This window comes from Lacerta agilis, chromosome 10, assembly GCF_009819535.1.
Source record: "Lacerta agilis isolate rLacAgi1 chromosome 10, rLacAgi1.pri, whole genome shotgun sequence".
In the NCBI taxonomy this organism is placed as follows: Eukaryota; Metazoa; Chordata; class Lepidosauria; order Squamata; family Lacertidae; genus Lacerta; species Lacerta agilis.
In genome coordinates, this window is record NC_046321.1 from 1148539 (window position 1) to 1165190 (window position 16652).

Genomic DNA, 16652 nt, shown 5'->3' on the forward strand with positions numbered 1-16652 from the left:
GAGAGAGATGACAGGCCAGTCCTGCTCTTTTGTTACCTGGGCAGGTGAGGTGACGCCCACCACTAGACACATGGAGAGGAAGTTTGTCCCAGCCTAGGAGAAACAGGAAGTTCTGACTGGCTGGTCCAGACACCCCCTTTTATGTCCACTCTAGGGATGTTGTACTTGACTGTTCTTGTGTTTCACATCCCACAGACACTTTAAAGGTCAGCACCAACAGTTTGAATTGTGCTCAGAAATGCACTGGGAGCCAGGGAAGACCCTTTAGGAATAGTGTTATGTGGTCTCAGTGGCTGCTCCCAGTCACTAGTCTAGCTGCCCCATTCTGGATAAGTAGCATGTTTCAAAGTCACCTTCAAAGGTAGCCCCATGTAGAGCAGATGGCAGTAGACCAAGCAGGAGATAACCAGAGCATGCACAACTCTGGAGAAACAGTCTGCAGGCTGGTAAGTTCTCAGCCGGCGTACCAGATGGAGCTGCCAGACAGCTGTCTTGGACACAGAATTAACCTGCACCTCAATGGACAGCTGTGAGTCCAAAATGACCCCCAGGATGCATACCTGGTCCTTTAGGGGCACAGTTACCCCATCAGGACCAGGGAGTCCCCAACACCTGCCTGCCCCCTGTCCCCTACGGACAGTACATCTGTCTTGTCAGGATTCAACCTCAATCTGTTAGCTGCTATCCATCCTCCAACCACTTCCAAACAGCCACACATGGCATTCACCAACTTCACTGGTTCCAATTTAAAAGAGAGGAAGAGCTGGGTATCATCCGCATACTGGTGAACACCCATCCCAAACCCCCTGATGATCTCTCCCAGTGGCTTCATATTAATAAGCATGGGGGAGAGGACGGAGCCCTGAGACACCCCACAAGGGAGCATCAAGGGGTCTGAACACTCATCCCACAACATCACTTTCTGGGAACCACTGCATAACGGGGCCCCCAGTTCCCAACTCCCCTAGGGGGTCCAGAAGGATACCATGATCAAAGGTCTCCAAAGCCACAGGGATCCAGCAGAACCAGTAAACAGCTTCCCCCTTTGCCTCTAGCCCACCGGAGATCATCAAGCAGCACAACCAGTGCAGTTTCAGTCCCATTATGAGGCCTGAAACCCAAAAGGAAGGGTCATGGTGGCAGGAGGTTTCATGGTCCTGCACACCCGAAAGCTCCAGGCACAATACTTTCATTAGCTTTCAAGGGGCCATCAGATAATTGGTGCTCTTTCCATCAAAAGAAAATATTTCCAATACTTTTAAAGTGACATATGATGTAAAAAAATGCTTCTGTTTTGCTTATTCCACATCGGAAAGACTGATAGATAGATAATCTGTATTGTCATTGTCCAATGCAGAACAACGACATTGAACATCTACATCAAATTTACAACAATCATTCACCTGCTATGCAAAAAAATACATATTGACATAGCTGTTCGGCAGTGGAATTTGCTACCAAGGAGTGTGGTGGAGTCTCCTTCTTTGGAGGTCTTTAAGCAGAGGCTTGACAGCCATCTGTCAGGAATGCTTTGATGGTGTTTCCTGCTTGGCAGGGGGTTGGACTGGATGGCCCTTGGGGTCTCTTCCAACTCTATCATTCTATGACCCGCTCCCCATCCCAGCTATGCATAAACGACCCCCTAAAACCTCTAATACCCCTCCTGATTTACCCCCTAAAACTCTTATGCCCCATATCTGAGTACAGACCCTCCCTCACACACTGCCTTTTGCTGCATTCAAAACCAAAATTGCTCTTGCGTAGAAGCTATTTCTCAGGCAGCTAGTCCTGGTCTTTATGACCCTATACCTCCTTCCAGAAGGCAGAAGCTGAAAGAGATCATTTGACTGCATTTCCGGGGTGCACACTATCCTGCACAATATCTGTTGCTTTCTTATAGCACCTGGAGGCATAGACTCAGGGTGGATAAAAATCAATGATTTTTGAAAATCACATGCCTCTTCTTGATAGCAAAAATGTTATAACATGAACAGAGTTGAGAAAAAGACTTTAATCCTATTATTCTACAAACCTATGAATACAGAATCAACCCCTTCAGTGTTAAGTTTCAAGAAGTTCAGTGAATAGAATAGAAACAATATTTTTCTGATTGTTTGGAGTGGAATGGATCTAATAAATCCATTTAAATTGCTATCATTAAGGTAGTGATTATTTTTCTCCTTCCTAAGTACAACAGAAAAGTTGTCCAAATATGAATGATTAACCTATTAAACTGGGGATAAAAAAAACTAATATGAAAAGTTGTTATTCTAAAAATCTTCATCTACTTGCATATTAAAGTCATACAAGCAAGAATTAGTCTTTATGTAGAAAACTGTGATTTAAATCAAGCCTTACTGACTAGTGATTTAAATCAGTTTGATTTAAATCAAATCCACCCTCCATAGATTTGATCCAAAGTGGGAAGGGTGCACCCAGTTATCCTCTCCACAGTCTTTACAACCCTGGACAGCGCTGTTCTTTCCCCAACAGTGCAACTCCCAAACCACACACAGACCATAGGTTAATACACAAGTCTGAGCTCATCTCTCTGTCTGAAACTGCTGTTTTAGCAGCAATGGAAGCCTGGGCAGTGTGTTTGGGGGTCCTGGGCTGCCTAGAGAACAAGACCCCCTCCTTAGCCTGGCTGGTATGGTCCCAAGGAAAGCAGAGCAGTACGTTTGGCACCAGCTTGGCTGCAGGAGTTGCTGGAAGGTGGTGTGCAGGGCACCATCCAACCGTCTTAGAGACTCCACTCTGGATTTGTGCAGGTTTTCCTCCATAGCCTTTTCTTCTCCCGACAATAACTAAAGAGGCAGTGAAGATTTAGGAACAGAGTTCCCTTTCTCGATGGGCTCCCTTCCCCAATTGACGAGCCCCATCTGCCCTTTACTTCCCTCTGCAACACGGGCACAATCTCCCTTCTTGACTGTGGGATTCACTGTCGTTCTCATCCTCTCCAACCACCAGGGCCTGGCTTCACCTGCAGTGGAATTCCCCAACCCACCAAAGATTTGAGACCCATCAGTTTTCGTCACCTGGTTTAGCTGGTCTGTTGAAGTCGTTCCTAGGATTACGGCCCCTGTTGCATGCTGACAGCTTCTGGAAGCCACAGGTGAGAGCTGAGTGCAGGGTGGGGACAAAAGGTGGATAGGTTACCCGAGAAGGTGAATGACATGTCCCCCACCAAAGGTACTAATGCTCCCCTAAAACATCGTATAATTATGATATTTGAGACAGAACAGGAATTAATTGATGGCTCCAAAAATACCACAACTTCAGGCCATCAATAAATCAATACTACATATTCAAGGTTGACGTTTTCACTAAGAACAGTTATCCATTTTCCTTTCGGCATGCGATCAGGCAGCCCATCATTATAATAAAGAATAATAATAATAATAATATTTATTATTTGTACCCCGCCCATCTGGCTGGATTTCCCCAGCCACTCTGGGCGGCTTCCAACAGAAACCAAATACAACAATATCAAACATTAAAAACTTCCCTAAAAAGGGCTGCCTTCAGGTTTTTTCTGAATGTCAGGTAGTTGTTTATTTCCCTGACCTGTGATGGGAGGGCGTTCCACAGGGTGGGCGCCACTACCGAGAAGGCCCTCTGCCTGGTTCCCTGTAGTTTTGCTTCTCGCAGTGAGGGAACAGACAGAAGGCCCTCGGCGCTGGATCTCAGTGTCCGGGCTGAATGATGGGGGTGGAGACGCTCCTTCAGGTATACAGGACCGAGGCCGTTTAGGGCTTTAAAGGTCAGCACCAACACTTTGAATTGTGCTCGGAAACGTACTGGGAGCCAATGCAGATCTCTCAGGACCGGTGTTATGTGGTCTCGGCGGCCACTCCCAGTCACCAGTCTAGCTGCCGCATTTTGGATTAATTGCAGTTTCCGGGTCACCTTCAAAGGCAGCCCCACATAGAGCGCATTGCAGTAGTCCAAGCGGGAGATAACCAGAGCATGCACCACTTTGGTGAGACAGTCCGCGGGCAGGTAGGGTCTCAGCCTGCGTACCAGGTGGAGCTGGTAGACAGCTGCCCTGGATACAGAATTAACCTGCGCTTCCATGGACAGCTGTGAGTCCAAAATGACTCCCAGGCTGCGCACCTGGTCCTTCAGGGGCACAGTTACCCCATTCAGGACCAGGGAATCCTCCACACCTGCCCTCCTCCTGTCCCCCAAGAACAGTACTTCTGTCTTGTCAGGATTCAACCTCAATCTGTTAGCCGCCATCCATCCTCCAACCGCCTCCAGGCACTCACACAGGACCTTCACGGCCTTCACTGGTTCTGATTTGAAAGAGAGGTAGAGCTGGGTATCATCCGCATACTGATGAACACCCAGCCCAAAGAACCATTGGGGTGGGTGTTTCCTACATGAAGCATGTAGACGGAGGTCCATCTCCAGGAACAGGAGCTTCCCTGAGCACCCATTCAGCTGACCCCAAGCACTGAACCCTGGAAAGAGGTAGACCTGGGTCTCACAGAACGGTCCATATGGATCTCCTGAGGCCAATGGGACTGTGCTGGTGATTCATGAAGATCTAGAGGTGGAAATTGGGATGGATGGAGGATTATGATGCAGAGGATGGGAAATGTCCAAAGGAACGATGAACTGGAGAAAGAGAGGGCCTGTTCATAGACAGAGAGCAGCAACTTTTCCTGTGAAGAAACAATTGATTTCAAAAGGCTATATTCCAAGATCATGCTGCATTATTAACAATGATTGAGGATTATGAAAGGTGGCTGATGCATTACTATCATTTGATGACATTTTTCATTTCCTAGAAACTGGGAATATGGGTAGGACAGGGGAGAATGTAGAAGATGTTGAAATAAGAGAAGGTGCTAATGGCTCTTTTCCTTTGTTCTCTTCCTTAAAACAAAACAGGATTTCCTTTCCTCCCACTCTGAAGAAGGTGATGGAGAAGACAGTCAGAATTCAAGATCGTTTCATTAGGAATAGAAATTAAAATGTGTGAAATGTGGAATATGCTTCCCATATCAATAACCTCCAACAGGGGAGAAACCATTTAAAGGTATGGAGCGGAAAAAGTTTCACTGATAGAGGAAAACTTAGAAGACATCTGCAAACTCATATGTGCGAGAAAGAATTCCAATGCAGGGAGTGTGGGAAGAACTTCAGTTGGAGTGGAACCCTAAATAGACATCAACAGACACACACAGGGCAAAAACCATTTAAATGCATGGAGTGTGGAAAAAGCTTCAGTCAGAGTGGGCACTTAAGTTCACATCAACAGACTCACACAGGTGAAAAACCATTTAAAGACATGGAGAGCGGAAAAAGTTTCACTGATAGAGGCAAACTTAGAACACATCAGCGGACTCAAATGGGCAAGGAAGGATTCCAATGCAGGGAGTGTGGGAAGAACTTCAGTTGGAGTGGAGACCTTAGAAGACATCAGCGGACTCATACAGGTGAAAAACCATATAAATGTATGGAGTGTGGGAAAGGCTTCAGTCAAAGTGGAAACTTAAGTTTACATCAACGGACACACACAGGGCAAAAACCATATAAATGTATGGAGTGTGGAAAAAGCTTCAGTCAGAGTGGACACTTAAGTTCACATCAACAGACTCACATAGCTAAAAAACCATTTAAAGGTATAGAGAGCGGAAAAAGTTTCACTGATAGAGGAAAACTTAGAACACATCAGCGGACTCAAATGGGCAAGGAAGGATTCCAATGCAGGGAGTGTGGGAAGAACTTCAGTCGGAGTGGAACCCTAAATTTACATCAACGGACTCACACAGGGGAAAAACCATTTAAATGCATGGAGTGTGGAAAAAGCTTCAATCGGAGTGGACACCTTAGAAGACATCAGCGGACTCACACAGGTGAAAAACCATATAAATGTATGGAGTGTGGGAAAAGCTTCAGTCGGAGTGGACACCTTAGAACACATCAACGAACTCACACAGGGGAGAAACCATATGAATGTACGGAGTGTGGGAAGAGCATCAGTAACAGTGGAAACCTCAAAAGACACCACCAGACTCACACAAGGAATAAACCTTATAAATGCACTGAGTGTGGGATGAACTTCAGTCAGAGTGGACTCCTCAATATACATCAGTGGACTCACACAGGGGAAAAACCATATAAATGTATGGAGTGTGGAAAAAGCTTCAGTCGGAGTGATAAACTTAAATCACATCAACGGACTCACATGGGTGAAAAACCATATAAATGTATGGAGTGTGGAAAGAGTTTCAGTGTGAGTGGACAACTCAATAAACATCACCAGACTCACACTGGGGAGAAACCATTTAAGTGCATGGAGTGCGGAAAGAGCTTCATTCAGATTGGAAACCTTAGAATACATCAACGGACTCACACAGGGGAGAAACCATTTGAATGCAGGGAGTGTGGAAAGAGCTTCAGTCAGAATGGACAACTTAAATTACACCAGTGGACTCACACAGGGGAGAAACCATATAAATGTATGGAGTGCGGAAAGAGCTTCAGTGTGAGTGGACAACTCAATAAACATCACCAGACTCACACTGGGGAGAAAAAATATAAATGTATGGAGTATGGGAAGAGCTTCAGTCAGAGTGGACACCTCAATATACATGAACGGACTCACACAGGGGAGAAACCATATAAATGTATGGAGTGTGGAAAGAGCTTCAGTAAGAGTGGACACCTCAATATACATGAACGGACTCACACAGGGGAGAAACCATATAAATGTATGGAGTGTGGGAAGAGCTTCAGTCAGATTGGACACCTCATTATGCATAACCAGACTCACACAGGGGAGAAACCATATAAATGTATGGAGTGTGGGAAGAGCTTCAGTAAGAGTGGACACCTCAATATACATCATCGGATTCATACAGGGGAGAAACCATTTGAATGCATGGAGTGTGGAAAGAGCTTCAGTCAGATTGGAAACCTTAGAATACACCAACGGACTCACACAGGGGAGAAACCATTTGAATGCATGGAGTGCGGAAAGAGCTTCAGTCAGAATGGAGACCTTAAATTACACCAGCAGACTCACACCGGTGAAAAACCCCATGAATGTATGGAGTGTGGAAAGAGCTTCAGTAAGAGTGGAAACCTCAATAAACACCAACGGACTCACATGGGAGAAACCATTTAAATGTATGGAGTGTTGAAAGAGCTTTAGTCAGAGTGGAAATCTTAGAAAACATCTGCAGACACACATGGGTGAATCCATTTAAATGTATCACATGTGGAAGGAGCTTCAGTCAGAGTGGAATCCTTGATTTATGTCAGCAAACTCTCACAAAAGACAAACCCTATGAATGTCAGTAAAGTATGTGGAAGTTCAGTCCTACTGGAAGTTCTACATCAACAGACTTATGAACAGGAAGAACTTTTAGAGTTGAAACCCTACAAAAAATCAACAACTCAGAGAAGCAGTTTAAATGGAAAGATTGCAGAAAGTGCTTTAGTTATAATGGAGTGTTTCAGGAACATCTAGGGATTCTGAGGGAAGAACCCATTTAGATGTATGGTGTGCAGAATGTGTTCTTCTTTTCTTCACAGCAATCAACTGAGCAGGAAATCAGTCTTAAAAGCATGATGTGTATTTGAAGTTCTGTTGTTTATTTGTAAAACTGAACAGTAATGAACTATTGAAGGCAGTGTCGGACTAGCCGGTAAGGGCTTCAAATTGCGCTGTACCAGAGGCCTGGGCTCCCTCCCGGAGAAGGACCCCTTTGTACTCTTATAACACTGGTCATTCCTCCTGTGAGAGTGACCCTCCCATTACGTCCTGCTGCTTGAGTTGTTACATGAGAGGGACTCCCTGCACTTCCGACATGTTGCAGACAAAACAAAAGGTGGTAGCCTCCTGCCACTAAGGCCCACAGTGAGAAAGCCTATAGAAAGAAATGACTTGTAAAGAAAAGCCCCCCCCCCCCGGCTGCACAGCCCACCAGTCCTGGGCAGAAAACTCACAGTTGTGGCAAGGGAACAGAGAGCCTGATTTCTGCAGCCCCCGGCCCTCAGCCAGACACGAGCCTTCAAGCAAAACACAAAGTGAGAAAACTCCCCCCCCTTTCCTCACAGCCCTCTTGGCTGAGCTTGAGACAATACGTAGACATACACAGAGCTGGACGCTGTTGTTGCCTGGGGGGTGGTTTACACACACACACACACACACACACACACACACCTGGCCCTCCAGCCCTAGCTCCCCTGGCTGAGCTGGATACACAAGTGCCAATGCAAAACACACAAAAAGAAAACTCCCCCCAAAAAGCGTGCAATTTAACGGCTAGCAAAAGACACAGAGCAGCCCCCCTTTTCCTGAGACACATAGGGAACTGGGGGGGAGGGCGCTGCTCCCTTGGTTGAGGCACCCACAGCTGGGTGGGTTCAAAGAAAGCCTCGATTTATCTGAGTCACGGCACCAAATGTTGTATGACACCAATGGCTTTAAAAACTCCTAGGTCTGGCCAATAATACTCAGGAGCCAGGAGGAGATAAGAGTCCAACAATTTTATTACAGGCAGTCAATATTGGGAATGGGAAAGGACTTTTCAATACCTTACCGAGATTTTTTCTTTTGGGGGGGTGTCGCTGTTCAACTTCTTTCAGAAGAAAATAAGGCATACCTCATGTTGTGTCCGCTTCAGGTTACGTGTTTTTGTGTTGTGTCCCGTGGTAACCCAGAAGTACTGTAACGGGTTACCTCTGTGTTTCGCCGCTCGTGCATGCACAGAAGTGCTGAATCGCACCACACGTGTGTGCAGACGCAGCGCTTCAGCTTGCGTCAATTCTGTGTTATGGATGGGCCTCTGGAATGGAGCCTGTCCGTAACACAAGGTTCCACTGTACTGCCAAAGGAGGGAAAATATAAAATGCACATTTAAAACAGCATAATCAACAAGAGAATAAAATATTATCATAATCCTAGAAGACAGAATATATCCTGCTGTTATGGAAAAATCTAGTTGTGAGGCTGCTCAGTCATCCAGCTCGTTGGGCAGAGCCCGTGGGTCCCTGCGGAATAAAGGAAGGAGTCCAGCCACCAACCGGAGCAAAATAGCGTACATCAAAGTTTATTGCGCAACAGGTTCAAAGAGGATGGGGCGACACTGACTTTTAAAACTTCCCACACATCCCAGGATACAGTTCGCACAGCATCATTGATACATCATCTTTACACCACTGACATGTCACAAAAGGGGAGGGGTAGACAGGGGTTACACCAGTTTAACCTTGGCAAACATGTCCAGAAAAGTCCTTGGTTCAAGATTAGCATAAACAGCCATTTCAGGGCAAGACCCAGGTATAAGATTAGCATAGGCAAACACCTCTGAAGTCCCACCATCCAAAGTACAATATTCCTTTGCATGTTTGGACCCCCGGGCAAGTCTGGTGATGGAATTAGGCTTTCCTTGGCCAACAATCAGCTCAGCAATTGTCACCTCTGGGCACTTCCTGGAGTCCCTTTTTCAAGGGCAAAATAGCATTGGAATAGAGGAAACTGGCAAAGGAATTGATTTTATATCATTTTTAAATCTAAGTAACTTCCCTGAGCTGTCAAGTCGAAAGGATACATTTATGCACAATATTTGTAACATTTAACAACTTTAAAGATGTGCCCCCCACCGTAATTTCTGCAACATGTCCCCCCTTTGGAGATAAATTTGCTTAGGTTCCGTAAGAACCGCAAATATTTTCTCCATACTTAACTACCATTCAGGCATAGACATATCCCCCCCCTTTGGTCTCGTATGTTCTATAGATATGCACTAAATAATAACCTGGTATCCCCCTCCTAGATGTGTGGGTTTATATAATCCTGAAAGGGACTTGCATGTCATCATGCCTCTTAAGGCCATTCACAAATATAGCAGCGCACATAGCTGGACATAGAATATCACACATGTTTCTTGTGGCATTCTAGCACTTTGGGGAAAACATTTCGTCAATAGTGGTCTATACTTTACACTTAGTTTTGTTGTTCAGTCGTTCAGTTGTGTCCGAAGGTCTATTATTTGTAACATTTAAATTTAAAGATGCCCCCCCCACAGTAATTTCCGTAACAGACTGAAGCTCTTCCCACATTCCAAGCACTGATAGGGTTTCTGACCACTGTGAATTCTAATTTCAAGAGAGGGAAGGAGGGGCTGTAGGTACCAGGGAAGTCTCCTGGTGGGCCCATCTTGAACCCCATGGGGCAAACCCAGAGCTCCTGCTTATTCTGGGGTTTGAGGAAGGTAGTATTTTTCCATAGTCCCAGAATTTTTTAATCAATCATGCTGCCAGGGAGTTTTCCTACCAGAGGAACACAGTGCATATTACATTCATACTGATTTTACAGCTGTGGACGGGTCCATTTCAGAGCACCATTCAAAGTGTTGCTGCTCACCTTGAAAGCCCTATATGGTCTCAGCCCAGTAGAAGGTAAGGAGTGTCTCCACCCACATTCTCCAGGCTGGACACTGAGGTCCGGCTCCGAGGGTCTTTTGGCAGGTCCCTTATTGCAAGAAGTGAAGTTACAGGGAAGCAGGCAGAGGGCCTTCTCGGTTGTTGTGGCTGGCCTGTGGAACGCGCTCCCACTATGGTTTTGGTGCTTGTGGATTAATTAATGTCTTGCCATCATAAACACATGGCCCCTATCCTGCTGATACTTGGCTCATAATAATAATAATTTATTATTTATACCCCGCCCATCTGGCTGGGCCTCCCCAGCCACTCTGGACGGCTTCCAACAAAATAGTAAAATAAAATAATTCATGAGAAATTTAAAGCTTCTCTAAACAGGGCAGCCTTAAGATGTCTTTTAAAAGTCTGGTAGTTGTTCTCTTTGAAATCTAGTGGGAGGGCATTCCACAGGGTGGGTCAGGGGCAGAGCAAGGGGGCGGGGGCCCTGCCAATTCCGTACAAAAAACATGTTGTTGTTGTTGTTGTTATCTTTATTAGGCATCCAGCTTTGGACAGCTAGCTTTGCAGGGTTAAAAATTCCTTGGTGTTCTTGGCCCCAAGTGTCTTCCTCCCCCTCAAAATGAAAATAACCCATGGATTAGTTTTGATATCCACGGAAAGGGACCAAACGGAGAACGGACTCCTTCCTTACTCAGCAGCCTCTCTCTGGTGTCCAACGGAGTGCTATCTGTCTCAGAGGAATCTGGGCCCATTTCTGCAAACAGATCCTGTCTCTGAAATACAGTAACAACAAAGATTCAAAACGGAGAATATGAAGAAAAGTTAGAAAAGGAATGACAGAGGCAAAAACCCAAGGGCAATCTGATAACATTCAATGGCTGCTTTCCAAAAAGGGGCAGTATATTACTGGTAATAGGGAATTTTCAGATACTCTCACTCTCGTTTGGAGCACCTTGGGAGTATGCAGAGGAAAGTCTCTGTTACCTCCTAGGTGGGCTTATGGTTTTGGTGCTTGTGGATCTCATGGGATTTGATGTCTTGCCATTATAAATGCACGGGGATTTACACAGACACATTTCCGCAAACAGACCCAAACTCCGGCATGTAGCCGCAGGTGATACAATAGGAGCCTTTCTGCAAATGGAATTTGCAACACAACTCAGTGGATGGTTACAAAGTATACGCATTTGTCTCTTTACAGCGGATGCTTTCGCTGAGCCCCGTTCCCTCAATTAATCCACCCATTTCTTGATGAAATATAACTTCTGCCAGTAAAACCTGAGCTGAAATAGTAAAGAGAGCAAAACAGCAGCCCTGTCTGACCCCCGTCAGCCTCCTGACTCCCAAGCAGACTTGTCCCAGGAGCGGATCTCTATGCCTGAATGAAACGGTCCTGCGATGATGGTGGATTCTGGAGTCAAGAAATCCACCCTTTCCAATGATCTCTCAGGCTGGCCAGGAAAAGGCAGTGAGCGGGAATCGCCACGCATCCCGATTGACAGACTTGTAATGTTGCCAAAACATGAACTCGGAGTGTGATCTGATTTCCATGTACAACTCATTTTGTGACGCAACCGGGGGTGTTTTGGGGGTGCTCTCTCTGTAACGGGCCCCCCTATTATCTGAGGGTGTACAAAGCTGCTTCTGAGCTGCTTCACTCCTCGCATGGGGGGTGGGGGCTCTGCGCGCAAACAGATCAACAGCTGGCTTTGCTTTCTTACTGGCCTCATTGTGTTACCTGTGACGGAGCCACATGGGATGAATTTTACCTGGATGTCGGGTGTGTGTGTGTGCAAAAGCCCAACCCCATTATTTCCGTAACGCAGGAGTGACAGAGAGCCCAACCCGCTACTCAATGTGCACCAATACCTAAAACACGGACGGATCTAATCTCATGGCGTGGGGTGGGGGAGGGAAGGATTTCGGAATGTAAACATTGTGGGGGAGGGACCCCACTTTGCAGCTGGATTGCCGGGATCTGCCCCTCCCCCGCTGACCTTATCCCCAGAAAGAAAATGGAAGGGGAGGGGGGAAACATTCTTCTTCTCCCCCCTCAATCCCTCCCCTCTCCTACTGGCACACCATTCTCACAGCCCGCCCCCACAACCCCAAATAACGCCCCCAAACGTTGCACCCATTCCTTCTCCTCCTCCTCTTCCTCCTACTCGCAGCACTGCTTCTCTTTCCGGAATGAGAGGGGAGAGCCCCCCTCCCAAACTGCCTGCTTCTCCCGGAGGTGGAGTTTCGTAGCTCTAGGGGCGCTCGCTTTCGGAAAGGGGAGGAGGGGGCGTCAGGGGAGGGGACCCCCCTGGATTTTGCAGGAAAGGAAAGGAGAATCGCGAGCAAGGACAAAAAGGTAAAGGGGCGGGAGAGAGGGGAGAGAAGGACCCAGAGACCCCCCCCTCCCCGCCAGGTCCCCAAAGCGCCTTTCGTGGGTCCCGTCGGCAGGGCCTGGATCCCTGCACGGTGCTGCTGCGAAGGGGGCTTTTCTTGCCCCCTTGGGCGCCTTGGCAGGGGCAGTCATGGGGCCCTTACCCAGGGGCATAGCTGTCAACTTTTCCTTTATTCCGAATAGGATTCCTCGCAAGAAAAGGGGAAAGTTGACAGCTATGCGCAGGGGTCCCCATGAGGATCCCATCGCCCCGTGTCCCCCGCACTGGCATCCTTTGAGAGCTGGGGGCTCCGCGCACAGAGAGGTGGGTCACGAAAGGATTAACGGGCACGAGGGATAGAGACCCCCCTGTGCCTCCCCTGCTTGTCTTGGGGTGGCCCCTCCGGCTGGAGAGATGGGGGCGCAAGGCGTAGGGTGAGTGGCGCCAAAGTAGCCTCTGGGTGCAGGGGAGACTCCGGGAGAGAAGCATCCCTGGGGCAGGGAAGGGCAGCATGGGGGGGGAGAGATATAGGAAGACCTGTCTTTGGGGGGACGTCTCGATCATGGCGTGTGCGGGCATTCTCCGGTGGGACTGCCTTGGCCTCTCTCTCCCACCCAGGAATCGGCCAGCCTTTCAAGGTGACCAGAGAGGGATCCCTAAATAGTGGGGGGTCTATTTCCCCCACCACTTCCTTCCTGCAAGGAGGGGAAATCCCAAGAGGAAGAGCGGAGGGGAGAGGCCTTCTTGAAAGCAGCTCTTTTTTTCCACAATCCCACCCAGGAAGCAGCCAGAAACCTTTTCCTCTGTCTCAGACTTCCATCTTTGTGTCTTTTCTGCTGTATGGTTCATTGAGGATGAGGATAATGTACACCTATCATCAGAAACAGGGGTGCAGAGTCCATGAGATTGCTCTCAGGATTGGTATAGAATTCGAAAGCATTTCTGTTCCTCTTATTCTTTGTAGGAATGTCAGAGTGGCTGACAATCTGAGATACAACCCTTCAGGATTCCATGAGAACGACTGAATGAACCTTTCCATTCAAAGGACCCATTTTCATGATACAGTACCTGTGGCTGGAGGCTCTACACACAGGTTGTGCCTATGCAGGCCAAATACTGCCAGTATTAGCACAGGTGAAGTGTGTGACCTCCCCAAATTTACAGACTGTAAGTGAATGAGTGTTTGTGGGGGGGATTATTGTTTACGGCTACCCTGTGATTTTCTCAACCTATAACATTTCATGAGCTGATATAGCAGTAAAAGGTAAAGGGACCCCTGACCATTAGGTCCAGTCATGTCTGACTCTGGGGTTGCGTTGCTCATTTCGCTTTATTGGCCGAGGGAGCCGGCATACAGCTTCCAGGTCATGTGGCCAGCATGACTAAGCCACTTCTGGCAAACCAGAGCAACGCACGGAAATGGTGTTTACATTCCCGCCAGAGCGGTACCTATTTATCTACTTGCACTTTGACGTGCTTTCAAACTGCTAGGTGGGGAGGAGCTGGAACCGAGCAACGGGAGCTCACCCCATTGCGGGGATTCAAACCACCGACCTTCTGATCAGCAAGCCCTAGGCTCTGTGGTTTAACCCACAGAGCCACCTACGAACTCCAAATTAACTAAAAAAAAAACCCCCAACAAGCTCATCATCATCATTGTCATCATCGTCATCATCATAGTATTTATACCCCTGGGCCTTAGTTTGCCTACCCCTGATCTACAGAAAACACCAGCTTTGAATTATACAGAAAAAAACTACCAGAACTTTCTTGAACCAATAGGTTAGGAATTATCGCTATGTGCTTTTCTATGCATAAAAATGCAACCATGAGGCTGTGGAAATGTTCAGGGATGCAGGAGAGGAAATATTGTTTGATTATATCCTTTCCAACTTGTGTTAACAAGTTGTACAATTTAGCAGAGTAACATTCCCCTTTTTACACTTGCACAGCGGATGTGTTTGCTCAACTCGCTAAAGTCTCTAAAATAAGTTTCCTTGTTAATTTCCCTCATAAAAAGATAGACACGACACAGTCTTCTATAAAAGTATAAAAAGAGTTTACTTACACATTCTGTACACAAATGGATCCCAGAAGGCAGGCTTAAGTTACAAAAGTAATATACACCTGGAAACTCCTTTGTTCTCTCATGGCTGGAGAAAGCATCATAGGATAAGCAGATGTTGCTTCTTCGATGAATGTGGTCAGAGAGAGAGAGAGATGACAGGCCAGTCCTGCTCTTTTGTTACCTGGGCAGGTGAGGTGACGCCCACCTCTAGTCACATGCAGAGGAAGTTTGTCCCAGCCTAGGAGAAAGAGGAAGTTCCGACTGGCTGGTCCAGACACCCCCTTTTATGTCCACTCTAGGGATGTTGTACTTGACTGCTCTTGTGTTTCACATCCCACAGACACTTTAAAGCCCAGCACCAACAGTTTGAATTGTGCTTGGAAATGCCCTGGGAGCCAGGGAAGATCCTTCAGGAATAGTGTTATGTGGTCTCAGTGGCTGCTCCCAGTCACTAGTCTAGCTGCCCCATTCTGGATTAGTTGCAGTTTCAGAGTCACCTTCAAAGGTAGCCCCATGTAGAGCAGATGGCAGTAGACCAAGCAGGAGATAACCAGTGCATGCACCACTCTGGAGAGACAGTCTGCAGGCTGGTAAGTTCTCAGCTGGCGTACCAGATGAAGCTGCCAGACACAGTGGACACAGAATTAACCTGCACCTCAATGGACAGCTGTGAGTCCAAAATGACCCCCAGGATGCATACCTGGTCCTTTAGGGGCACAGTTACCCCATCAGGACCAGGGAGTCCCCAACACCTGCCTGCCCCCTGTCCCCTATGGAAAGTACATCTGTCTTGTCAGGATTCAACCTCAATCTGTTAGCTGCTATCCATCCTCCAACCACCTCCACTGGTTTCAATTTAAAAGAGAGGAAGAGCTGGGTATCATCCGCATACTGGTGAACACCCAACCCAAACCCCCTGATGATCTCTCCCAGTGGCTTCATATAGATATTAATAAGCATGGGGGAGAGGACGGAGCCCTGAGACACCCCACAAGGGAGCATCAAGGGGTCTGAACACTCATCCCACAACATCACTTCTGGGAACCACTGCATAACGGGGCCCCCAGTTCCCAACTCCCCTAGGGGGTCCAGAAGGATACCATGGTCAAAGGTCTCCAAAGCCACAGAGATCCAGCAGAACCAGGAAACAGCTTCCCCCTTTGCCTCTAGCCCACCGGAGATCATCAAGCAGCGCAACCAGTGCAGTTTCAGTCCCATTATGAGGCCTGAAACCCAAAAGGAAGGATCATGGTGGCAGGAGGTTTCATGGTCCTGCACACCCGAAAGCTCCAGGCACAATACTTTCATTAGCTTTCAAGGGGCCATCAGATAATTGGTGCTCTTTCCATCAAAAGAAAATATTTCCAATACTTTTAAAGTGACATATGATGTAAAAAAATGCTTCTGTTTTGCTTATTCCACATCGGAAAGACTTTGATAGATAGATAATCTGTATTGTCATTGTCCAATGCAGAACAACGACATTGAACATCTACATCAAATTTACAACAATCATTCACCTGCTATGCAAAAAATTACATATTGACATAGCTGTTCGGCAGTGGAATTTGCTACCAAGGAGTGTGGTGGAGTCTCCTTTGGAGGTCTTTAAGCAGAGGCTTGACAGCCATCTGTCAGGAATGCTTTGATGGTGTTTCCTGCTTGGCAGGGGGTTGGACTGGATGGCCCTTGGGGTCTCTTCCAACTCTAGGATTCTATGACCCGCTCCCCATCCCAGCTATGCATAAACGACCCCCTAAAACCTCTAACACCCCTCCTGATTTACCCCCTAAAACTCATATGCCCCA

General features: G+C 47.1%; 1 protein-coding gene across 1 annotated transcript; it reads left to right on the forward strand.

Annotated features, from left to right (window-relative positions):
- Positions 1 to 5509: 5509 nt before the first annotated feature.
- Positions 5510 to 7502, forward strand: LOC117053902 (zinc finger protein 420-like). The gene has a single exon (XM_033162226.1). It carries the CDS (start codon positions 5552 to 5554, stop codon positions 7139 to 7141), a length of 1590 nt encoding a protein of 529 aa, XP_033018117.1. The 5' UTR covers positions 5510 to 5551; the 3' UTR covers positions 7142 to 7502.
- The last annotated feature ends 9150 nt before the right edge of the window (positions 7503 to 16652 follow it).

Excerpts from the sequence above, each read along its gene's own strand:
- LOC117053902 (XM_033162226.1), top strand. The coding sequence starts at position 5,552 with ATGGAGTGTGGAAAAAGCTTCAGTCAGAGTGGACACTTAAGTTCACAT.